Raw genomic sequence first — 26,782 nt, forward strand, 5'->3', positions numbered from 1 at the left:
TTTCCACTCAGAAAATATCGCTTTCTCCAGTCACGCAGACAGGGTACAAGCAGAATATTTCTCATTGCAAAATGTTCCCAGACAAGCTAATTCCTATTCACAATGGTATGGTTTCACTAGTGTGCAATACCCCTCTGTCTCCACTGAGCGGCACTGCTATGCCGACTCTAGCTCAGGACAGGAGTTTGGTCTTAGCGTCAGGGAAGAAGCCAGCACTTTTCAACACCCAGGGTCGGCCTCGTCTTCCCGTAAGGAAGCATATAAAGGCCTTAGAACAGGTTATAAACGTAAATACAATTCCCCGAGCCGGGGATTTTGTTACTTATGCGATAAACCCTGTCGCCCGGGCTCCACGTTATGTGCCGCCTGTATTATTAACAAGCGAGGCTTCTCGGAGGTCACGTGTCCGTCTCCCACCGGATACGGAAATAAGCGTACCGGAAACGGAAACACTCTTTCCTCCGGTGTCTCCGCGCCTTCCGGCCCGGCGTCTAGCGGATACGGAAACGTGCCCGGATACGGAACCTCTCGGTCCCGTCCATCCTCTCCCTCACGGCCCAGTAGTCCCGCTCAGGCGGTACAACCCCAAGGCTTCTCCGTTGCTCAGCAACACGTTAGCACAGTATGCAGAGCAATGGAAGCGTTGCAATCCGAATCACTGGGTGTTTCGGACAGTGACACGGGGCTACAGACTACAGTTCGCGGAAATACCCTCCCTATCCAGCAAGGTTATTTACACTCGAGCCCGTGGCTTTAAAGCGGATGCCTTGAGGGAGGAGATAAGCTCACTATTGCGCAAGGGCGCTATAGTGGAGTTATCCCGCGACCAGAGCCGTTTAGGCTTCTGGAGCCGTTATTTTCTGGTACAGAAAAAGGGGGGGGGGCTGCGTCCTATAATGGACTTACGTGCTCTGAACAAGCACTTGAAAAAGTTCAAATTCAGGATGCTGACGTCAGAGTCCCTGATGAGATCAGTGAGACAGGGGGATTTCCACTGTTCAGTGAATCTGAAGGATGCTTATCAACACATCCTCATTTATCCCCCACACAGGAAGTTCCTGCGGTTCGCCTTCGAGGGGCGCCTGTACGAGTACACGGTCCTCCCCTTCGGTCTTTCCCTGAGCCCTTCAAATTCAGGATGCTGACGTCAGAGTCCCTGATGAGATCAGTGAGACAGGGGGATTTCCACTGTTCAGTGAATCTGAAGGATGCTTATCAACACATCCTCATTTATCCCCCACACAGGAAGTTCCTGCGGTTCGCCTTCGAGGGGCGCCTGTACGAGTACACGGTCCTCCCCTTCGGTCTTTCCCTGAGCCCTCGGGTTTTCGTGAAAGTGACCGAGGCAGCCATTGCTCCACTGAGGCATCAGGGAGTCAGGCTCGCGAACTACATAGACGATTGGATGATTTCCGCCGCCTCCTGCTCAGGAGCGGCGCGCCATACCGATCTGGTGTTGTCACACCTGAAGGCCTTGGGTTTCAACGTCAATTTTGGCAAAAGCATGTTGTCACCCTCCCAGCAGATTTCCTTTATAGGGATATCTCTGGACTCGGCCACAATGTCCGCCCGCCTCTCACCGGAGAGGGTGGACAGGTTTCTGACTTGTCTCAGCTCCTTCCGACTGAACCAGGTGGTCAGGTACAAGGAGTGCATGAAGTTAGCTGGGCTGATGGCATCAGCGGTGCAACTTCTGCGTCTGGGCAGGTTTCACATGAGACCTTTCCAGCGGTGGACACTGGCGCTCAGGATTCCTTCCCTGCAAGGGTACAGGAAAGTGACGGTCAGCCAGGTCTGCATGGACGCTCTGGTCCCATGGAGGGACCAGGCGTTGTTGACGAGTGGGGTCTCCATGGGCGAGGTGATATCACGCAAGGTGATCACCACGGACGCCAGCCGCTCGGGGTGGGGCGCCACCCACGAGGGGCGTTCAGCCAGGGGTCTCTGGACCCCGGCCATGTTGGAGTACCACATCAATTATCTGGAGTTAATGGCGATCTACTTGGCGCTCAAGCATTTCGAACCATTTCTTCTGGGTTGTCATGTTCTGGTCAGGACGGACAACACGGCGGCCCTGTATTATCTCAACAAACAGGGTGGCCTCTGCTCGCACCCGCTGGATCAGCTGGCGCGCGAGATGACCCTCTGGTGCTTGCCTCGTCTGAGGTCCATCAGAGCCTCCCATGTTCCGGGCCTTCAGAACGGCGGCGCCGATCTGTTGTCCAGGGGGGAGCCTCGTTACGAGGATTGGTCTCTCCACCCTGCGGTGGTGAGGCAGATTTTCTCCAGATTCGGTCAACCTCGAGTAGATCTCTTTGCCTCTCAGGAGAACGCGAAGTGTCCCCTTTACTTCTCAGTGAGGGGACCTTCTCCTCTGGGGACGGACGCGTTTGCTTACGAGTGGCCAGAAGGCCTTCTCTACGCGTTCCCGCCCCTGGAACTGATCCTTCCCACTCTGGAGAGGATCAGATGTTCCAACCGGGAGGTTCTTCTAGTAACACCGTCCAGGGGAGTGTGGAGGTCTCTGATCACCCCACTGCTCTCTCGACCCCTGTAGCAACTCATAATGTAATAACGGCTCATAATGTAATAAGGGCTCATAATGTAATAAAAAAAATGTAATAAAAACTCATAATGTAATAATCAGCTCATAATGTAATAAAAAAACGAGCGCATAACGTAATAACAGATTTTTCAATAATGTAATAATGTAATAATGTGTTACATTAAGAACCTCCACATAGGAGCCTCATAATGTAATAAAACTTCATAATGTAATAATGTATTTTTTATTACATTATGAACTGATTATTACATTATGAGCTTTTATTACATTTTAATTATTACATTATGAGCTAGTTTTTTATTACATTATGAGCTGATTATTACATTATGAGTTTTTATTAGATTTCTTATTACATTATGAGCTCTTATTACATATGAGCCGTTATTACATTATTGGTTGCTACACACCCTGCCAACTTTGTTGATGAAGAATGGAGCAACTATCTGCTAAACATGCAGCAAATGAATACCTATTGGGATCATTTAACTGTACAACGAATATCCACAATGTTCAACGTACAGTTCGTGATTGTATCAACACTGGGTGTTGATGCAACATCGATAACACACACTTAATTCAAAGAGTCCAGGAAGCAGAGGAGAGCGCACCACTTCGATTTGTCCAGACTTAGGACCAGAGTGAGGTACAGGTCAGGGCCAAGGTGAGGTACCGGGTCAGGGCCACAGTGAGGTACTGGGTCAGAGCCAGAGTGAGGTACCGGGTCAGGGCCACAGTGAGGTACGGGTCAGGGCCATAGAGTGAGGTACCGGGTCAGGGGCTCAGGGCCACAGTGAGGTACCGGTCAGGGCCAGAGTGAGGTACCGGGTCAGGGTCAGAGTGAGGGCCAGACTTAGGGCCAGAGTGAGGGCCAGACTTAGGGCCAGAGTGAGGGCCAGATGGAAGTGGTGCGCTCTCCTCTGCTTCCTGGACTCTTTGAATGTGGAGAGGGCTGCAGGCGATTACGGATTACAAACCGAAGCCGGCTGTTATTAACACCTCGGACTCTCTACCGGACGAATTGAATAACTTTTTCGCCCGCTTTGAATCTCACAACACGGACCCAGTTACACCGGTGCGGGGTACACCCGGTGCGGTGGAGCTGCAGGTGACACAACGAGATGTGAGTAAAACTTTTAAAAGCGTTGGGACTCATAAGGCGGCCGGTCCTGATGGGATTGCCTCACGTGTCCTTAAGTTGTGTTTTGACCAGCTTTCGGGAGTCTTTACTGACATTTTCAATATGTCCCTGTCATTGTGTGTGGTACCGTTGTGTTTCAAGGAAACCATAATTGTACCCATAGCAAAGAAAAAACCTGTCACCTGTCTTAATGATTATCGCCCTGTGGCTTTGACCTCTGTTCTTATGAAGTGTCTGGAAAAAATGGTTATATCACATATAACGCACATTATCCCTGCCAATACTGATCCATTACAGTTTGCATACTGTGCTAATAGATCAGTCGATGATGCTATTTCTCTCGCACTACACATTGCCTTGAAACATCTGGAGAATAAGAACTCTTATGTCAGACTACTCTTCATAGATTATAGCTCTGCCTTTAACACGATTGTACCATCTAAGCTTGTGTTGAAACTCAGGGGTCTTGGTCTGGGCAGTAGTATCTGCAACTGGCTGTTTGACTTTTTGACAGGCAGGCCACAATCTGTACGAATAGGGAACAAGCATTCATCTAAGATATTGACCAGGACTGGAGCGCCCCAGGGCTGTTGCCTCAGTCCCTTGTTGTATAGTCTGTTCACCTATGACTGTGTTGCCAGGTGTGGAAATAATTCTATTCTCAAATTTGCAGATGACACCACGGTTATAGGACTAATATCCAACGATGATGAGAGGGCCTATAGGAGGGAAATTGAAGAGCTAACCCTATGGTGCCAGAATAACAATCTCTCTCTAAATGTTAGTAAAACAAAAGAGATCATCGTTGACTTTAGGAAATCTGAAGTCAATCACAGTCCCGTAACCATAAATGGTTCACCTGTAGACATAGTGGACAGTTTCAAATTCCTGGGTGTTCACATAACAAACTCACTCACATGGTCTCAAAACAGCGAAGGTATCCTTAAGAAAGCGCAGCAGCGATTGTACTTTCTGCGGCGCCTCAGGAGATTTGGCCTAAGCACCAAGGCTCTTGTTAATTTCTATCGCTGTACCATAGAAAGTGTATTGACAGGATGCATAACAGTGTGGTTTGGTAACGTGACTGCTCAAGACAGTAAACAGTTACAGAGAATTGTGAAGAGAGCTGCCAAAATCATTGGCACAGAATTACCACAGCTACACACAATCTATAACACACGCTGTAAGAAAAAGACAGAGAACATCTTAAAGGACAGCTGTCATCCCGCCCATTCCCTGTTCTATCTCCTCCCTTCAAAAAAACGTTACCAGAGCATCAAATCTCACACCACCCGTTTCAGTAATAGTTTTTATGCTCAAGCAATCAGGTTGCTTAACGAAGAGATGGAAGCGAGACGTAGGTAGTCATGTGCAATATACGCAGTTTTTAAACTGTACACTGTCACACTGTATGGTTGTTTTGTTGTTTTTTGGGTTGTCCTGGGTGACCTGTTGTTGTCGTATTGTTTTGTGTGCAATAAGGCTGAGAGTGCTCTTGGCACAAGCATTTCATTGTTTGTCTGTACTTGTATGGATACGCATTTGACTAATAAACCGAACCTGAACCTGAACCTGAATCAAGTGTGTGACTGGTCCATCAAGGCTTACATAATGGTCCCCATGACCTTTGGCAAAGTGGCCCAGAACTAGCAATGGCAGACTGTCGTCATACTGACCACATGGGGATATTATCGATGTTGCATCAACACCCAGTGTCGATACAATCACGAACTGTACGTTGAACATTGTGGATGCTCTTTGTACAGTTAATGGTTCTACACCATGCTTTTAAAAATAACGTAATCATTTTTAAATAATATAACATTGTTTGTGTCCCAAAAAAACGTTTTTCAAAAGGTTTGAGGCTAAATTACCACTCTGAATACAGAGCCCCTGTCATTTCTGCCTGGCTTTCAGAGCATTTTCAGCTGCAGTACCACCTTGTCCTGAGTGGGAGGACTGCGCTATTGAACCAGTTTTGGCCCCACACTCCTCCCCACCTCCTGCTCAGCAGGCCTGCCCACCCCTCCCCAAACCCTCTCCCAGCTCCTCCTGCCTCCTTCTCAGGCCTGCCCACCCCTCCCCAACCCCCACTCAGCACACAATCTGACCTAAAATCAGACAGCCCGTTCTGAAACCTGCTTAACGGTGCATAGATCTACCCATAAACTGAGAAAGACACAATGGCCAGAAATAGGACTTTGTGAGGATAGAACCTGCTGGTGAGACACCAAAGAAATACATAAAAATTGGAAAAATTTATATTCATGGTGTATTCCCTTTAAATGATCCCTATATGTATTCATTTGCTGCATGTTTAGCAGATAGTTGCTCCATTCTTCATCAACAAAGTTGGCAAGGTTTGTTACCCACAACCAATAATGTAATAACAGCTCATAATGTAATATTTTTTTAATAAAAACTCATAATGTAATAATCAGCTCATAATGTAATAAAGAACAAGCGCATAATGTAATAATTAAAATGTAATAAAAGCTCATAATGTAATAATCAGTTCATAATGTAATAAAAAATACATTATTACATTATGAAGTTTTATTACATTATGAGCCTCCTATGTGGAGGTTCTTAATGTAACACATTATTACATTATTACATTATTGAAAAATCTGTTATTACGTTATGCGCTCGTTTTTTTATTACATTATGAGCTGATTATTACATTATGAGTTTTTATTACATTTTTTGCCAGACCCATGAAATGGGTAGGCCTACATAAGCAAATGTCTGTCGGTCCGGGTTTTCTATATAAAGGGTATATATGATGATGACATGATGATGACATGCCTACAAAAGGCATGATGTCATAAATGATGATGACAGACAGGGGGTCTGGCACAACCAGGTTGACCTGGTCTAGTTTTATTACATGAGCCGTTATTACATTATGAGCCGTTATTACATTATGAGTTGCTACAACCCCCTTGGCGGCTCCCCTTGCACAGGGATCTGCTGCGCCAGGCAGGGGACGAGATCTTCCATCCAGACCCACGGGGCCTAGACCTGTGGGTTTGGCCCGTGAGAGGGAGAACCTGTTAGCAGCAGGTTTCTCACCAATGGTTGTAGCCACTATTCAGAGTGCTAGAGCCCCCTCCACTAGGGCTGTGTACGATGGAAGATGGAATGCCTTTTTGGACTGGTGTGAGCTGCAGGAGCCACCTGTGGTGGCTCACTTAGCTCCGGCCCAGAGGGTGTTAGATTTCCTGCAGGATCGCCTGGACCTTGGTCTGGCGTTCTCTACACTGAGGGGTTATTTGGCGGCTATTGATGCCTGCCACCTGGGGGTGGCAGGTAAAGGCCTTTCTAAAATCCCTGAGGTGGTCCAGTTCATGCATGGTGTTGACCATTTGAGACCTGTGACCAGAGCCTTGTTTCCTGCTTGGGATCTACAAGTGGTTCTTGAGGGCCTTTGCAAGGCACCCTTTGAACCGCTTGGGAGGACCTCTTTGAAACATTTAAGTTTCAAGACAGCTCTTTTGCTTGCCTTGTCTACGGCTAAGCGTGTGAGCGACCTTCATGCGCTCTCTGTGAGCCCTGATTGTATGAGGTTTCTCAATAATGACTCCAAGGTTCTTCTTAAACCTCATTTGAGTTTTATTCCTAAGAACCGAGTGATCCCGAAGGAACCTGTGGTTTTGACGGCTTTCCATCCTCCTCCGTTTGCATCGGAGGAGGATAGGCGTCTTCATTGTCTTTGTCCGGTTAGGGCCCTGAAGGCCTACTGTGACAGGACGGTGGACAGCAGGTCTACTTCTCAGCTTTTCGTGGTCATGAATGCCCGTCAGCGAAAGGCGGTGTCCAAACCCACTCTGTCGAGATGGATTGTGGATGCCATTAGGTTGGCTTATACCCGTGCTGGGTCTGAAGTGCCAGAGGCACTTAAGGCCCACAGTACTAGGGGTGTGTCGACCTCTTGGGCTTTGTCCAAAGGTGTCTCCATTGAGGAGATTTGTGCGGCGGCGAATTGGTCTTCGCCGTCCACCTTTGCGACCTACTATCACCTGGACGTTGCGCCTTCTGCCATGGCGCATACGGTTCTGGGTGCTGCTGCCCCGCCTACGATGTAGTGGGGCGGCTCTCTCCCCTTCCTGGGACAGCATGCTACTGTCTCTAGGATACCTGGGGGGGGACCCTGAGTGTTTCCCTTATACTACTGTAGTATTATAAGGCGGACCCGTGTCTGCCCTTAGTGCATAAGGCAGATCTCGGTCTGTCAGGGTCTCTTTTTCTGTCTGAACACGCCCAGGCCCTGTGGGTCTGGGTCGGGCCAGTCCTGGGAGGGGTCACGTCGGTTGACGAGACCTCCTTCCGGGGGTGGTCGGTGTACACGACAGTCTTGTCGGTTCATGACTTCTCGGGGAGTGTATGAGTCCCATAGGGGGACCTTGTCTGGAGGTATGATAATAAACGTATAGGTTCCGAACGGAACCCTGTTTATTTAATACCGGAGGACAAGGTCCCCCGAATTAAGCCCCTCGGTTCGCTAGTTGCGGGCAGAGGTGCGGCTTTTGAGGAAGTTATGATAGCCCACAGGGCTTATATACACTCGGGGGCGGTGCCCTCGTTTTGTGATTGACAGCCCTTCCGACAAATGACATTTCTCGTACGGAAGGATATGAGTTTTACTCTGTTGCGCCGCCAGATGGCGCCGATATCCCATAGGGGGACCTTGTCCTCCGGTATTAAATAAACAGGGTTCCGTTCGGAACCTATACGTTTTGGACATACAAGGTTTCCACCCGACAACGACGAAATGCTCCTGTCTGAAGCAACGGAGGTCTGATCATGAATAGGATGTGACGCACACGCTCCCTTGGTGCAGCAGCGGTAACAAGTCCTACTGGAAGCGTTAAGTCTTCTTTAAATATTTCTTGGGGCGTTATTTCGTCTTTCTCTGGTGTTGTTGGTGTTACTTGATGTTTACAAATGTTATTGTGATTTGTGACTGAAGGTCGCAGTTTACCATGAAGTCGGTGCACATTTTTACAGTCTATGGGTTGGTTCCCTTCACTGTGACATCACAGGTGATATCACAGGTGACATCACCTATGTAAAGGTCCATATATGGGTATTCCCCAGAATCCCTTTTATGCCCATATATGAAGATCCCTGATGTCATCGATGTATATCACTGGCCAGATGGCCAAGACATGGCCCGTATCTGTGTGGCTCCCCAGGCATCAAACCCAGGCCCTAACTAGCCAAGACCCTGCTTGGCTTTACTAATTAACATACGTTTTATGCCCATATATGGAGATCCCTGTCCCAATTTCATCAATATTAAGGACATATCTGGGAATGCCCAAATTTGGTAATGCCCATATATGGGCATGTTTTGACTAACATTGTTGTCTATCATGCAGGGGTCTACATATACGGGATTACGGGTAACTGGTCCGATATACATCACTGGCCAGATGGCCAAGAATTGGTGCGACCTCGCCCTTTAGGGAGAGGTTGCATGTCGCGTCTTACTAGTCTTAAACTATACACACACATAACAAGAATATGCCACTCGAATGACTCTATCCGTGCTAGTGTGTTTCTGTTATGTTTCCAATGGGACTACAGTTCAGTGCAGCAGTGACTACTTCCGTTACTCGCCTTTCAGGAGCTGTGGTTCCAAACTCTATATAGCATTCAGAGATTGTGGAATAGTTGTCTGGCTACACGAGACTATACTGACAAAAACACCCAATGATGAAAAGAAACAAATGTGTTCAATCGAATAATAATAATAATCACCCATTATGGCCCAGAATAGCTACGCTAGGGTTCAGATGATTGAGTGGGCTAGTATTAGTCTGTGCTGCTTCTTAATAGCCTGGAATCCCAGATCGGGCCGCTACATTCAGCTTATTTTCTTTTAGACTCCATTTCTGGGATGCTTTCTATGTGATAGGAGGCGGGACCAGAAGCTTCCAAACGCAAAATTAAAGTCACTTCCCTTCCTACTGTGATTTGTTGAGCACTATCCAATTGGCAATGAAGTGCAAAGTTGACATTCGGAAATCAGGCTCAAATGGAAGCCTCCCAGGCTGAGAAGTGGATTCCAGGCTAAATTGATCAAAGGGTCAAAAGAGTTCATCCTGGAATCTGCCCATTCGATTTTGAGATAATGTGTGTGCTACACGAAAGATCATGAGGTCACCAAAATCAGTCAAAATCAATCTACAAGCTCACAAGTTAAGGAAACCCCACTCATATCACCATTGTAATATTCTTCAGAGGTTTCAGACCGTTTCTTGAGTTTTGCTAATTTTAAGGTATTTAAACAGGTCAGTATCATATATAAGACCCTAAATGGTCTATGCCCACCTCCCCTAAAGGAATTCATACAAAGGAAGCCTGATAGAGGACTCAATACTAGGCAATCACTAGAGGGGACTGCAAAGTACCTTACCGGGTAACCGCTTTTTGGAAAAAACACCCTTTCAGTTCAGGGCTGTTCAATCTGGAATGACCTACCTCTAACAATAAGAGATTGTTTGTCATGTCCATCCTTCAAGTACAATCTAAAAAAATGGTTAGTTGACAATCAAACCTGTGACCATGTATAGTCGTAATAGTATAGCTCATGTATGTATATTTTTAACTATCCTTTTTCTAATGTAGGCTATTGTTGGTAATATGTGTTGTTTTTTGTTTTTTGTTTACAGGAGGAATAGTATTTGTATGTATGTATTTAAACGCCCTCTCTTAATGTAGGGTTACTGTTTGTTGGTATGTGTTGTTTTGTCTTCATGTGGGGACTACGGATGAAATTTAGCATTCTTGCTCATTCCGGTGTATTTACATTGCAGTGTTGTAGTGTTCATTAATATGCATTGTCACGTCTAAATAAACAAATAAAGTAAGTAAGTAAGTTCACAACTGGTTGCACTGTGACACACTAGTCGGCTATGTTTGGTGTGCCTCGTCGGGGATCAACTAAGTATTTCAATCAACTTCAAACTACTGTACAAGTCGTGAGTAAGCAGAATAGAAAACAACATTTAGGAGTGCACACACACAAACTGTACATACTGGCTTTGTCCTCTAAACTTGGCAGACAAAGACGCTCCAGGCTCTTCAACAAAGTGGAACGAAGAGAAGACGTCTGACAGAGATAGAGCAGGAGGGCAGGGGACATTCTTGAGTGCATGACTGAGATTGTATCTTGTGTTCAACCCACTGACATACAAATGTTTGGAATTGTTGAAAATGTTCTGAAACGGATGGGGGATTTACCTGATATGCACTTGACGTGCAATTTCTGGTTTTCGTGGGACGCCCACAGTATGAATGGGCTAATTAATTAAAAACACGGCTTGACATAAAATAGTGCTTTCTTTGGTAAAATAGCAACTCATTGAAGAGCAACAACCTCGGATGAGATTGCGTTTACAACTCATTTAACTACATCTGTAAGCTGTATACAGCTTTGGAAAGATTTATTTTAGCTTAAATTCAGTGACTTTCTTGAAGCTTTAGATACACAGGGATAAAATGTAAGTATATATTACCAGTAAGACGCCCTAAAGGGCGAGGTCGTGCCATCTGTCTTGGACATCTGTGTTGGCCATATATGGATTCTGTTAGTGTGGTTCTCCCTAGGGCATCACCTGGGATACAATCCCTTTAAAGCCCATATATGGAGATCCCTAACAGAATCCCTTTTATGCCCATATATGGAGATCCCTGCTCTGAGTATCTGACATCATTGTGATGTCACCTGTGATGTCACAGGGGAACCACAGTGTCAGGCGTTTTTTCCATTTTTGAAGCGGTGAAAACCACTTCCTATGAGTGGCTTTGTGTGTATCACGCCCATATATGGTCATTTTAGTCCAGAATGAACAGGCTTTTTCAAAAACAGAATGTCCATTTAATTACCATATGGTGATCTCAGTCCAGAATGAACAGGGTTTTTCAAAAACACAATGTATGTCACCTCATGTCCATATATGGTCACTCCAGGCCAGAATGAACAGGTTTTTCCTGTCCCGTATGTGCAAAATATCAGTCCAGAATGAATAGGCTTTTTCAAAAAGCAAAATGTGTGTCCCATGTCCATATATGGTCATTTCAGTTCAGAATGAATAGGCTTTATCTGTCCTGTACGTCAAGAATATGTGTGCGGTGTCCCTCCCGGTCAGATGAATGGATACTTTGAGGATTGGTCAAGCTTCACATGATAATTTGGCCTTCAGGTTTTATCTGTCTTGTACATGCAATAGGTCTCACCTATTGCAGCAATGACAAATAGCTGCATAAGAGCAAAAGCAAAGGCACAATAAGAATATACAGATGCTAACAGAATGGTAAAAAGGAGCATTAAGGCAGACAAGAGTAAATACATTGAAAATCTAGCAGAAGTTGAAAAATTTAGTAGGCCACAAAGATAACAGAAACTGAAATAATTATAGAGGGATGCAGTTGACAAACAACTAAGAGACCAGCAAGCAGGACTTTTTATATATTTTTTTAAAACCTATTATACCGGCTCTCCAGACAATTCTATACTAAGATTCACCGCTTCACTTCAAACCGAGGTTTGATTTTTTTCATTCCATATCATACGTTCTTTGCGTAATGAGCTGTGAGTGTTCCTGCTCAGATAAGGCTAACCCCTGAACCCAAGCAGCTCTGACTGTCACCATAAAGATCTGAGACTTCACTGTGATATAGTAATACGCTGTCATGGCAAATCTCCCAACAGTTACTGTGTTAAAACAGAAAGAAGTTATATAAGAACAGTAGCTGTACATCTCTAAAATACTTTACCAATTATTATACACCAGTTACCCATATATGGAGATCCATGTACTGTATATAGTACATCCCTTTTATGCTCATACATGGAGATCCCTGTCTGAACCAGCCGCACGGATATGGGCTGTCTTCCTCCATATATGGGCATTCCCATATGAAGTCCTGTTAGATATGGGCTTAATATTGATGACATCAGGGATCCCCATATATGGGCATAAAAGGGATTCTGTTAGAGTGGTTCAGATGACATCACAACATACAATATATGTTATGCCCATACATGGATATCCCTATCTGAACCAGCCACACAGATATGGGCCATGTCTTGGCCATCTGGCCAGTGATATACCGGTATATCGATGACATCAGGGATCTTCATATATGGGCATAAAAGGGATTCTGGGGAATACCTATATATGGACTTTTACATAGGTGATGTCACCTGTGATATCACCTGTGATGTCACAGTGATGTGTCAAGGGAACCAACCCATAGACCGTAAAAATGTGTACACACACAGCTTCACGGAGACAAAGCAGTGACATTTCTCATGGTATACTGCGACTAGGGCAGGAATTTCATGGAGGCCATGAAGGCCATGGCCGCCGCTGCCCCTCCGTTTGGCCTTGTGCCCCTCAAAGAAATGGCATGACCTGAGGCCACAGTGGCCTTATAATGCCCCAGCTGACTGTACCACATATTACATTTAAAAATCATCCCTAACCCTTAAATTCAACAAATTCTTTCAATGGACTAAAATCTTGTTTTATTTGATGGCATTCAAGCCCTGGCATTTGGCCCTTTGCGCCCTCAAAAAATAGACAACTCCAAAGGCCAAGTCGCAATTACTAAAACAGCCTAGATTATAGGGCAATCTTTGGATGATGTATAGGCTCTATTTGGGCAAAATCGTTCCTCTGTTCATTTATTTTTTGTGTGATGCAGTGAGGAGCAGGTTGGCGTACACACTCTATTGAGACAAATGAAAGCGTACTGCTCCACTGAGTAACAGTGAGAGAATACACACACTAATACCAACACAGCAGAAGTGTGGAGAGGAAACAATATTATTTGCTTTGCTTAGAAGACCACGCACCATGATGTATGTCTGTACCGTATTGTAAACGAAGTGTGTGTGTGTGTGTGTGTGTGTGTGTGTGTGTGTGTGTGTGTGTGTGTGTGTGTGTGTGTGTGTGTGTGTGTGTGTGTGTGTGTGTGTGTGTGTGTGTGGTGACTCACCAGCCCCTCCTGGCCTGTTCTCTCCACACTCAGATGTTCATCTGATCCCTTTAGTTTCCTCACCTGAAAGCACACACACACACACACACACACACACACACACACACACACACACACACACACACACACACACACACACACACAGTCACACCATACACTGCCATTAGAATACAGTAGAGGTCACACCAAGAGCCACACGTGACCCTCAGGGGCCACAGGTGCGCAGTTGCTCCGATCCGCACCAAACTTGGCACTAACAGTGTTCAGGGGTCTGCCATTAGAATAGTCACATCGCTATTATCGTTTATCGTGATAAAAAGCACTCACGATAATCGTATCGTGGAGATTGAATTCGTCATGAAATTGTCCTCCGTCATGCACTGGGATCAATTCATCTGCGATTTTTTTGCAATATTTTGATTATCGCGATAATATCGTAAATCACTATTTTTTGGTCACAATAATCGTGATCTGACATTTTCATCATTATCATCCCATCCCTACAGTACACCAGTGCCCCTAGTGGTACTGGCACACCAATGCTACTGTACAATCTACACCAAACGTTATGGCAGTGTTACTGTTTTCCTTCAAATGGCCATAACTCTGTGACCATTGCTCTGATCAGAGCAGTGTAAGGCTGCGTAGCGGCCTGACAATTTAATAAACTATGGGTTCATGTTTTTAAACTGAGTACTGAATCTTTTAACCCAGGATCAGCTTGAAATTGTGACCCCCAAGTTGAGAACCACTGTCAACACTTACAGACTAACATAGTGTTCACTTGGCTATTAGCTATGGGCTATAGCAGTCAAATGGCTTGTATCCATGCATCCATTGCATCCATTGCAGCCAAAAAAGTCATTTTCTAAAAATGAGCTCATGTACCAATGGAGAATGTACAGTCCTGCTCTCTCCTCAATAGAAGGAAGCAGCCTATTAGTGTGTTTTCCACAATCCTCTCTAACTCTAATGTGGGTGAGGTGCTGAAGCATCCATATGACATGTTGCACAGGGAGGCTTCTCTAAACCCAGAGATGCAGTATGTAGGATCTGAGGTTGACAGTATTTCTGGCAGATAAGGTGCAATTGGTAGAGTAGCACACATAAAGTCTGCTAGCCTGGAATCCGGACGGATTGCAAAAAGTGCAGGGCAAAAAGAAAGGAAAAAAATCACACCAAATGTGAACTGAGTGGTGGAGGCTGTGTGTGTGTGTGTGTGTGTGTGTGTGTGTGTGTGTGTGTGTGTGTGTGTGTGTGTGTGTGTGTGTGTGTGTGTGTGTGTGTGTGTGAGTGTGACTGGCCTGAATAACAGTGCCCCTCCCTTAAAATGTGTGGTCAGCAAAGGTATTGCAGGTTACATACAGACTCAGCCTGTATAGGAGACGGTGTGACCACCGCTCAAAAAAAAGAAGAAAAATAATCACACCAATGTGAACTGAGTGGTGCAGTCTGCGCAACAGCACTCAGGGTGGTTGCAGCAAGGGATTGTGATCTTAAACGCATTGTAAATCTTTTTGTTGTAGGAAATGTAAACATAGCTGTGTTTACACAAGGCTTTACCCCATCCAACTTGTGCTCCTAAGTTGAAACAGCACTATTGCAGCATGTGAGTATCCTACAAACATACAGACATAGTGTAGCACAGAGAGTCGTCCTCCCTGACCTGTGTGTGTGTGTGTGTGTGTGTGTGTGTGTGTGTGTGTGTGTGTGTGTGTGTGTGTGTGTGTGTGTGTGTGTGTGTGTGTGTGTGTGTGTGGCGCTACAAACAGACAGACAGTGAGTGTACTACACACTCACTCCTAGGAGCATGCACGGCAAAAATCCGGCCCTTGGAAATGCAGGCTCAACACAGAGATTCCAGACTAATATCTACACAGTAATATTAGTCTGGTCGTTGCAGGCTAGAAGTCTGCATAACCAGACATTAATTAGGCAATTGGATGCCAATTACTGTTGTTTGCAGCTGTTCATTGACGGAGTCAGTGGACACGAGAAGGATACCAGCTTCAATAGTCTAATTAGACACTCCTACCATTCAGTTAATATCTTTATTCACAACGATTTATAACAAGCACAGAATAAGCAATTAAAGGAGTAGTTCAAGCCCAAAATGAAGTTTTTTCTAACAATTACTCAACCCATGGAGACTTTGAGTTCAATAATATCTTTTTGTTTTTTATCGCATTCCTAAGCCAAAGATTTGAGGAGACTCTTTGTAGGCCCATTGATTCCGGATGGGTCTCCATCTGGAATCAATGGGGGGCAATTTATTATAATCAAATAGTTGGCTTAGGAATGTGACAAAAAACAAAAACTATTATTGAACTCAAGTGAGTAATCAATAGAAAAAAATAATAATAATAATTGGGGGGTGAACTACTCCTTTAAACATAATTCACCTTTACTTCCTTATATTTAAAAACATATATTCATAACACTACTACCAAGACAGCAGCTCCTCCTTTTTAAAAAGTATAGTTATTTAAAAGACAAAATATAAAACAATTGAGAAAAATATTTAGGTCAGAAGACATAAAGCATAGCGTAAGTTTATGCAGGGCATGGGAGTCAAGTCGCCGCCAGTCTGAGTGTCAGTTGTCAGTCAGCTCTGTTCTCATACCTCATTAACATATCTGCTGGTCATTATGTCACATGACTGCCATACTCCAATCAGAGCTCTCAATCAGTAGGGAAGGCTCCTTTAAATAGAGCTTGCTTTCCCTACCAATGCTTGGTTCCGAAGCTTCGGAATCATTTGCTGCTTGCTTCTGCGGCTGCTCTACTCTCTGGTTCTGCTCGAAAGCTTGGTGATACCATATGGTTCTGCTTTAGATACTGCTTACTGCCGTGCTGCTTCAATAGCAATGCTAGCCTGCTTTTATATCTGTTGCTATCACTATGCTACTGCTAACAGTATTATGCCTAATGTTAACTACAGCTATCATGATGCACTACTTCATTTGTTCTCATTTACGTGTTTACTACTACTCATAACTTGAACAAGGTCTCATCTAAAATGTATTACTAGCATGCTTGCTTCTCAGAAGAGAAAACATTTCAACAGTATAGCATATGCTAACAGTGGTAGTAGTGGAAGCTTCAAATTGTTTGTAGCAACATAAGCTAACAGCATGCTTTGCTCTACAGTGCACCCCGAACCATGATGGCATTGGCTGTGATTTGTGCTGCCTAGAACAGTATGTGAACTGTTGTTCCTGCCCAGCTTCCAGTGCTGTTTGTCTCCAGCAGATGCCACACTGGGTTTCTTAAATCCTTAATCGCAGGGCTACACTCTGCAAACACCAGCTAGTTCGGCAGCTAATCCAACATGTTGGCCGGTGTGGCCATACTCCCTTCAGATGCATGGCTCCATGCAGGGATTCCCATCCTGCTTTAAACAGGTGTAGCCTATGCTATTATTGATATCATGCATGGATGATATTCTGATGCTACTGCTCACTTCTAATATATGCCTCTTTTCCCAACATTGCTGCTAATCATATACTAATGCTACTTTTACTCTGCAGGCAGGTTGGAACTACTGAGTATATTTGTGTATTAAGATTAATGCTTTGCTCATTCAGGAATCATGTCAAGTGTTTACAGGAGTAGCACTGCCCCTTTAAGGGCAGAGCATAAAGGTTTGGCCATGCATAAGCCTGAGTCCGAGTGTTTGTTGGGGACCTGTCCTTGAGGAGTGGTTCAGCTAGTATTCGGTAAGAGTCCTGAATCAAATATTGATGCTTAGATAATTCAGTGGTACAGCATTTCAAGATGTTAGAAGTTTTATGGAGGGGGTTTAAATGTTTAATGGTTAACATATGCCTTTCATGGGTGTAAGAACTTGTTACCATGAGAGAGATTGTCATGTGCTACAGTTGAATTAGTCCATATTCAACTAACTGCCACTACTTGGAGTAAAGTAGGTGAGATTGCGGCATTCAAGCGAGGATCAAACACGCTCACTCTCACACTTGCTTAAGTATGGAAATGAAGGTTCTTGCACAGGTGATTATTTGGCTTTATAAACACCATAGTTAATGTCCTATGTGGTGGAATGGTGGAAAGTTGATAAGGGAGGTTGTTAAATGGGCAATGCATCATGGGTAGTGTAGTCTATGTACTGCTACCATACACACTGTTCTCAGTCTAGCAGTGTTGCCAGGTCTGCCCATTATAAGCAACTCGGTCTTGTTTCCCCATAACTTCTAGTTGTGGGTTGTTTGTTCGGGCTTGTTCTGAAGTAAAGTTGCTTATTTGGCTTGCTTTCAACATCCTTCCAACATGCTTCCTGTTAGAATCAGCCTAGTCTGTGTGCAGAGTGGGTTAATTCCCTTTTTGAGCCACATGAAGTCAAGCAGCTACTGTGTGTGTAGTGTGGGGAGAGTTGAAGACTTGTTAGAAGGTTGCATGGGAAAAGTACAGTTGCATGATGGTACAGTTCTACTAAAAGGAGATCCTAGGAAGCTCTCCCTATTTACTCAGGAACCTTTGAGAGAGAGGTTTGAGTGAGAGGGATATTCCAGCATGGTGAGAGGCTTGTTCACTGCTAAATGCTAATGTTAGCGCATTTGGAACCTTTGAGTTGTATAGCGTAAGAGGATACATTCCAGCATGGGGAGAGGCTTGTTCACTGCTAAATGCTAATGTTAGCGCATTTGGAACCTTTGAGTTGTATGGAGTAAGAGGATACATTCCAGCATGGGGAGAGGCTTGTTCACTGCTAAATGCTAATGTTAGAGGCTAATGTTAGTAACTCGGGGGTTGTCATGGGCTCATGCTACAACGCTATCATGGGAACACTGGAATGGCCATGTGAAAAGCTTGTTCACTGCTAAATGCTTATGTTAGCGGCTAATGCTAGTAACACTCAGGGGTGCCATTGTCTTATGCTACAAACGCTAGCATGGTAACACTGAAGTGGCCATGTGAAATGGATAAACTGAGTTGATGTATCTATGCACAGCCAGTACATGCTGAACGTTGTTCGGAACAGCGTTAAACACTTGTTCTGTAATTTTGCACACGGTGGGAAAAAAAAAAAAAAAAAAAATACTGCATAGGCTGGCTGCTGCTTCGATTCTGCCATTTTGCTGTATGCTCACCTTATGCTCATGCTAAAGCTGCTACATGTCTGTTGCTAACATCATGTTTCATTTCCAGGCTTCTGCCATTTTGCTGTATGCTCAACTTATGCTCATGCTAAAGCTGCTACATGTTTGTTGCTAACATCATGTTTCATTTCCAGGCTTCTGCCATTTTGCTGTATGCTCAACTTATGCTCATGCTAAAGCTGCTACATGTCTGTTGCTAACATCATGTTTCATTTCCAGGCTTCTGCCATTTTGCTGTATGCTCAACTTATGCTCATGCTAAAGCTGCTACATGTCTGTTGCTAACATCATGTTTCATTTCCAGGCTTCTGCCATTTTGCTGTATGCTCAACTTATGCTCATGCTAAAGCTGCTACATGTCTGTTGCTAACATCATGTTTCATTTCCAGGCTTCTTTCTTTATCAGTTGTGCTGCTATGCTACAATGATCACATAATTGTGCTAATGGCTCTTGTTGCTGCTGCTTCAGTCAGATACTATCATGTGTCCTAGAATTTCAGCTATTGCTAGCTCCACTCAACCTGCTGCTGCCTGCTAGCATAACTGCTAATAATTACAGCTAATGCTACTGCTAGTTAATGCTAACATCATGTTTATCATTACAGCTCCATGCCGGAGCTGTGGCATGCCCACTGCTACGGCATCAGGTTTTATCATTGCAGCTTCATGCTAAAGCTGCTTCATGTTCCGCTAAATCGTGTTTTTCTATATAGCTTCTTGCTGAGGCTGCTACATGTCTGCTGCGAACATCATGTTTATCTTTTCAGCTTCGTGCTGGAGCTGCTGCATGGCTGCTGCTACAGCATGTCATTGCAGCGTTGTGCTGCAGCTTCTGTGTGTTTTCTGCTAACATGTTTATCTTTATAGTTTCGTCCACTACCGTATAATGCCATGAGGCCAGTCAGGAGTCGGTTGGCACTGCAGAGGGCATTGCTACTACAGCTTCAGCTAACGCTACTTCTGCTGCAACCATGAGCCTGCCTGCCGGTACTCCTGCCTGCCTGCACGCCTGCCTGCCCACCTGCTGCACGCCTGCCCGCCTGCTGGCCCGCCTGCTTGCACGCTACAGATTCAGCAGACAGGGGAGTGGCTGCCTGCCTGTTTCATGAGCGACATCGATGTGTCGCGATGATCGAGGATTCTGGATCGAGGATACTCACCTGGACCTCCTCCCGAAGCCATGAAAGGCAGGTCATTCGTTAATCAAACTGCATCTTCATCTAAAGGCATAATTATATGGCTGATAAGTCAGATGTATTATATAGATTGCGTGGTTGTGGATGATAATAATAATTATAATAATGATGATCGTTGCAACAAGTCTCAAGATGATTCTAAGTATATTTCAGCAGCACCTTATGCTTGTAGGAGTTCATTAATATTCAGCCGGGTGGTGCATCAAGGCAATCCAGACTACGTTCTCAAACTAATACTTCTTTCTATCCTCTATGTCATGGTATCTGCCTGGCGTCCTCTGGCGAGGCAAGCTGTATCGGACCTTGGAAGGATGGCTACCAGAGATGCTTCCTGCAGCATCGGGGATGGCTCCACACCTGTACATCTGTCTATGCATACAACCGGGCTGGCTCCAACTCGGAGGTTATGGACGCTGATCCTCAGCAGCTATGAATGTTACTCGCCAGGAAGGAGGTCATTCTTGTTGCTCAAAAGCATGAGCGGCATTAAGTGAGGAGACGGTCGGCTAATTAATTGCTCAAAGGTGGTTGGCACGGTTATCACAGCTGTTAATATCAACTTCCAATTGCAGGGTCACGTCTACCTAGCATGGTGGGTAACCTCAAACAGCTCGCTCCCCCTTTAAGGGATGGGGCACAACTCGGCAAGCGTAGCTGATTCACTCTTCTTCGCAGTGTAGGATGGCTTAAGACCAACTGCTTAATACAATTTGGTTCTGCGTTAGAACCGCTCGCACGCACAGCAAGCGTAGCTGACCCACTTTATACACTAATGGTAGGATGGCCTTTTCTTAATTTAAGAACTGCTTCTTAACGGAATAATTATTTCAAAGGTCGGCAGCGTCGCTTCGCTGCCTCTCTTAGCTATTTCATTTCACTAATCATAGAATGGTCTCTCTTTTAAGATGCAGCATGTATCTTTTAGCATAAAATAAATTTGTCAACGCAGAGATCGCAGCTAGCTGCTGCTACACATAGTTACTGCTAAGCTTAGGATGGCTTCTCATGGTTCAAGACTCTGCAGTCTTTTACTTTTAATCATGTAGAAGTCTGCAGTGGCGCTCTGCTGCTACACATAACCAGAGTCTGACTGACACAGGTTTTATGTGGCGTTGGGTTCCGTGTTTTGGGGGTTTTAAAGCGCTCTCTGGTTGGCCGAGCCCTGCCAAGACAGAGAGCAAGCTCATTAGTTTTGGGGGGTATTGCTGCGTTCCCTGATTTTGCTTAGCATGCTCAGAAATGCCTGCACAAAATTCAGGGAGCATCTCCGATCGCGGAGCCCTTCAAACGCCAAGTTTAACTGTATTCCATTTATGCAATAAATGGTTAAATATCCTTGCCAATATCTTGCCGAGTCTATCTGTTCATTATGTTATTAATTGTTATATTCTTGACGTGAATGTTCCTGCCTAAAATAAAGCATAGCGTAAGTTTATGCAGGGCATGGGAGTCAAGTCGCCGCCAGTCTGAGTGTCAGTTGTCAGTCAGCTCTGTTCTCATACCTCATTAACATATCTGCTGGTCATTATGTCACATGACTGCCATACTCCAATCAGAGCTCTCAATCAGTAGGGAAGGCTCCTTTAAATAGAGCTTGCTTTCCCTACCAATGCTTGGTTCCGAAGCTTCGGAATCATTTGCTGCTTGCTTCCTCCTCCACCCCAGCCTCCACCTTTGCATGATCACTCTGGCTAAGCTCAAATACTTGTGATTGTCTGATTAAGTTACATGTCAATGTGGTTAAGCAAGTACTGTGATCTTGTCTAAATTTCATGTCATGTTGTTAAGCTCATACTGTGATTTTGTCTAAGTTCATGTCAATGTTGTTAAGCTCATACTGTGATTTGACTATGTTACATGTCACGGTTATTGCTATTTGCTATTCTATCCCTATGGGGGGTATTGCTGCGTTCCCTGATTTTGCTTAGCATGCTCAGAAATGCCTGCACAAAATTCAGGGAGCATCTCCGATCGCGGAGCCCTTCAAACGCCAAGTTTAACTGTATTCCATTTATGCAATAAATGGTTAAATATCCTTGCCAATATCTTGCCGAGTCTATCTGTTCATTATGTTATTAATTGTTATATTCTTGACGTGAATGTTCCTGCCTAAACTATTATTGTATAGGATTATGCTAAACGACTGTCTCAATATCCCACTTGTCATTGCAGTATTACCATAAGGGAGAAAAATGAATTTATATAGGACTGTCACCAACTTGTGGTGTGGTTTGCAACCGCCACTGAAATGGATTCAGCTGCCATGCTGTTGCACCGAGTTGAGTGGAAGAGGTTACTTTAGCGTGACCGTTGACTTCAAAATATTAGCAAGGCAAAGAAAAACAAGCTGTGTGGAGTCTATGAAACGTTGCAATGGTTTAAACGTTGCAGGGGTCTTCAACGTTTTCAGGCCAAGGATCCCTTAGTCGAGAGAGAGTTGAGCCAGGGACCCCCACAGCACATAGATAGTTTCATTGTTTGACGGCACAATCATCAGTGTATTTTGGATTATCATGTCAATTTGTGTTTTCAGATATTTAACCACTTGAACTGTCAATACTTAATAAACTTGACCTTTCACACTGTACTTAGTTTGCTCTTTTTCCCCTCTACACCAAACGTCTTTGCCGAAAATAGCCGATCTATAAGCTCACAACGCCTCGCAGCGTTGTGTCAGAATATGGACGCTAGGGTTCAAATCGTTAATATAAAAAAGGAGAAAAAAGACCCCCCACCCTGACGAGCACTTTGTATAACACGGTTATATTATGAAAACAGCAGAGGCGAGGCGTTGTAAGCTTGTAGATCGGCTGTTTTCACAGTTTCTGCCTCTAATATTTGACAATTTGGCCAATGTTTAATTTGTCATTTAAGAGGTATTAAAAAGTCCTTAAATTGTCACTTTGGAAATGTGCATAAACCCGCTATAGACTTAAAGTTTATGCTGGTTTGTTTACTGTTGAGTGAGAAAACAATGTTGCACATTAGGTTAATCATCTGGGGACCCCTCAAAATAATTTGGGGACCCCCCACAGGTTGAGAACCACTTCCCATAGGGGTCCCGGAAACCCTGTTGAAGACCCCCATGGTTTAAACATCTGAGCTGAAAGTTTATCGTATACTTTTAAGATGGCCAGAATGAGGAAGACAGTGTAACTACTAGCAGGACTGACAACCAAAACAAAATGAGATGCGGTCAGGCTCCGGTATGCAACTCACTGAACCTCGCCTGGCTTTACCACAAGCGTCACAATGACATCTATAAACAGACAGAGAGGAACATGTGTCTTCAGTGAAATGTCACCTTCCTTCCTGAGTGAGCCATTCCAGCGTCTTGAACTGTCAACTCTCTCTGTGTGTGTGTGCGTGTGTGTGTGTGTGTGTGTGTGTGTGTGTGTGCGTGCGTGTGCGTGTGTGTGTGTGCGTAGGGCTGTCACGATTATGACATTTTACATGACGATTATTTGTCACTCAAATAATTGCGATTAACGATTTTATTGTGTTTTTTGTCGTTGACAATTACATTTCTGTTTGGCTTTTAGGCTTTGAAGTTGCACATGGTAGATATGACACATAACCTTATACAAAGAAATTACTGACATATTTGGCAACTTTATACTTAAAAAAGAACATTGATAGTGGAAATAGCCGATCTACACGCGTCGCGATGCGACGCGTTGTGAGCTTGTAGATCTGCTATTTCCACTATTTTTTACTTTTGTTTTAAATATATGAACATTTTTCAACATGGAAAGGATTATGACGCTTATGAAAAAGAATTACGATTATGTACACAAATCACGATATAATTGCGTGCGTGCGCATGTGCGTGCGTGCACGCGTGCGTGCGTGCGTGCGTGTGTGTGTGTGTGTGTGTGTGTGCACGCACACCTTGGCACTGCAGTCAGAGTGGCGTCTGGCGCAGGCTTGGAGTTGATTGATCCAGAACTGCTGCTCCTTGGCATCAGAGGCTGCAGGGACACAGAATGCAACACAACACCATATAAGGAACATTTCATGATCCAGAAAATGAGAAATAACACACTTTTTTTGAGCGGTGGTAAACCACTCCTAAGAGTGGCTGTGCGTGTGTCTGTAGCCGATTTTACTCAGCGTTTTGCCATAGCATTTTGTTTTCCTCAGCGTTTTGCCATAGCAATATGTGTGTGTGTGTGTAGCCATATTACATCATATTACATCACCAATTATCTGTAGCCACTATCTGTAGCCACTTTTCCTCAGCGTTTTGCCATAGCAATGTGCGTGTGTGTGTAGCCTGTATTACATCACCAATTACCAATTGAAGACGTTATGCAAGCACGACCACCGCTCACTTCACATTGGGTGTGATTTTTTAAGATATGTTTTGGGCTTTTATGCCTTTATTGATAGGACAGTAGACTGACAGGAAATGGGGAGAGAGATGGGAGTGACGAGCAGCAAAGTTGGTCGGGATCGGGAATCGAACCAGCGACACGCCGTCCGGCTACACTGAGTGGTATAACACTATTTTATCATTACAGCACAACACTACTATTATATCACTACAATATAACAATATTTAAATCACAACAACAACACTATTATTACATTATAAAATATCACTATTTTACCATAACAATATAACACTATTATTTTCCTACAGCATAGCATAATATTGTCTGTGTGTGCGTGCGTGCGTGCGTGCGTGCGTGCGTGCGTGCGTTTGTGATCGCAATGTCAACCACATTGAGTCTACTTACTAAATGTGCCATACAAATACATTGACTCGACAACCTGACAGACATGCCCATGGCATGTCTGCTTTGATATCCAGAGACAACATCCACACCCACATGCAGTGTGCGTGCACGCATACACTTGTTATGTTTATTCCCTTGTTTATTCGTACAGTTTTTGATCTACTTTCATTGGTCTGTGGAGGAACTTTGTGACCAAATCGTTTGGGTTAAAGAGATGGTGCCATAGTTTTGTACTTTTTCTGTTTTGTATGTGTCTATGGAGTTACCATTACTCTAGTAGACCCCCTGGTGCGGTTATAATATGCAAATATGTCTTCCCTGTGTATTATTGGTTTCTTCCTGAAAGCTGAAAGCCTCCGAGTCAAAAGGCCCAATTGAAATACATCATAAAATCATTCAATTCCCTTTTTACCATTCAACAACACTGTGGGTGTGGCTAACTTCAGCTGGGTCACCACCCACATGACAACCAGGCATACTTAATGAACAGGGGGTTGTGGCCACATAAAAACATAATTTTAACGATTTCTGTACACTTTTTTTGAAGAAAATCTTCCTCTAAGTATAATCATAATACCTGATGATTATATTGTAGGGGGGAGAAATCACGGCACCCCATCTTTAAAATAAAATACTGTTTGCTTCATACACTTGATCGATTGATTGATTGAAGACTTTATTAGAAGTATGCATAGGAAAAGGTACAGTTTCATGACGGTACAGTTCACTGGTACAAGGTCTACTAAAAGGAGATCCTAGAAAAGACTAAGCTTATTTCCACAGGAAACCATTTAAGTATCTCAAATAACATTGAATGACAGACGAATAGAACACAGTACTATGCAGTAGATATGTAAATAAAATAAAATGAAAGAACAAAAAAAACAACAAAGAAAACAAAAAAAAAAAACAGTAAGTCTAAACAAACAGTAAGTATATACAAAGAAGGGGCAGGGGAGGGGAGGGCTGGGCTAGTTTTTTTTATTTTTTACCAGTTTTTAACAATCTGTCCTCTTATCCACATACAGCAGGCCAACTGGCAGAGAGAACTGTGGTTTAACCAGACATGGACCGGCTGGCTGCTAGCTCCAGGCAACACTATCCTTTCCTTCCATTCCATCGTGATCGATGAGCTCACCATGTTTTCGCCAAAACAGCTCTGATATCAAGAAGGTCAAGTCAGGCCGAAAACGTCAGCCCGACATAAATATGTACAGTAAGTCAAGTCGAGCTGCTGCCGGAGGCAATGAATGCCCTGATCTATAAAAGCTGCTTTACTGCGTCCTAAATCACGCGTTTAGTTGGCCTTTAACGTTTCAGTCAATGGCACGAGGCCGCTTTAGACCCCGGTCCATTATGAGAGCGATTATGCCAGACAGCATCCAAGTACATTTTCTAAACTTATTTGCAAGATGGGGCACTTAACGACGACGGCCTGAGGCTTCACGGAGTTACACAGATCCAGCGACACAAGAGACCCGTCTCCATGGTAACTCACAAGAGCGAAGTGAAGTGACATAATTCTTATTAATTAGGAACTGAATATAACATTGTCCTCAAGTGCCTGAAGGCAATATTGCTACAAAAAGAAGAAAAAAAAGTTGCAAGGATTGAACGCTTATTAATCCTTTACTGGAGGAGGCTACATTTCTTATCTATCCTATGACATGTTATTTGGACTAGAGAGAGATGGGACTTGCGTCACCAATAGGGTGAACACATTCACACTTGTCACGCTGCCCACAGCTGCGGCACCGGCGCGAACTCTTAGAAAAAGCTATCTTAGGAGGGAAGGAAATTCACAGAAAATGAGACGTTCGTTCAGTGGAGGTCTTTGATGAGCGCGGTGCACACACGCTGCGCTCAACACACTGAGGAGCGGCTGCTTTTGTCTCAGAGGGGAGCAGGTGGCGGGGAGGTAGTCATGCAGGAGGAACACCTGTACCCAGCTGTCATTGGCAAAGACCCCCCGACTGGATTCACACGCCTTCAACCTCCCTATTATTCGC

The 26,782-nt window shown here is 44.3% G+C and overlaps 1 protein-coding gene across 1 annotated transcript in view; it reads right to left on the minus strand.

Moving 5' to 3' along the window:
• The window catches only part of osbpl10a (oxysterol binding protein-like 10a), a gene marked incomplete at its 5' end in the record, with an annotated part of 278,334 nt that overhangs the window by 169,917 nt on the left and 81,635 nt on the right, over positions 1-26,782 (minus strand). Inside the window, 2 exons of the mRNA XM_080735634.1 lie at positions 13,719-13,781; positions 23,923-24,002. Coding sequence (XP_080591760.1) covers positions 13,719-13,781; positions 23,923-24,002 — 143 coding nt within the window. The remainder of the gene's footprint in view (positions 1-13,718; positions 13,782-23,922; positions 24,003-26,782) is intronic.

Source organism: Nannobrachium achirus (assembly GCF_963921795.1).
Source record: "Nannobrachium achirus genome assembly, chromosome: 10".
Taxonomy (NCBI): Eukaryota; Metazoa; Chordata; class Actinopteri; order Myctophiformes; family Myctophidae; genus Nannobrachium; species Nannobrachium achirus.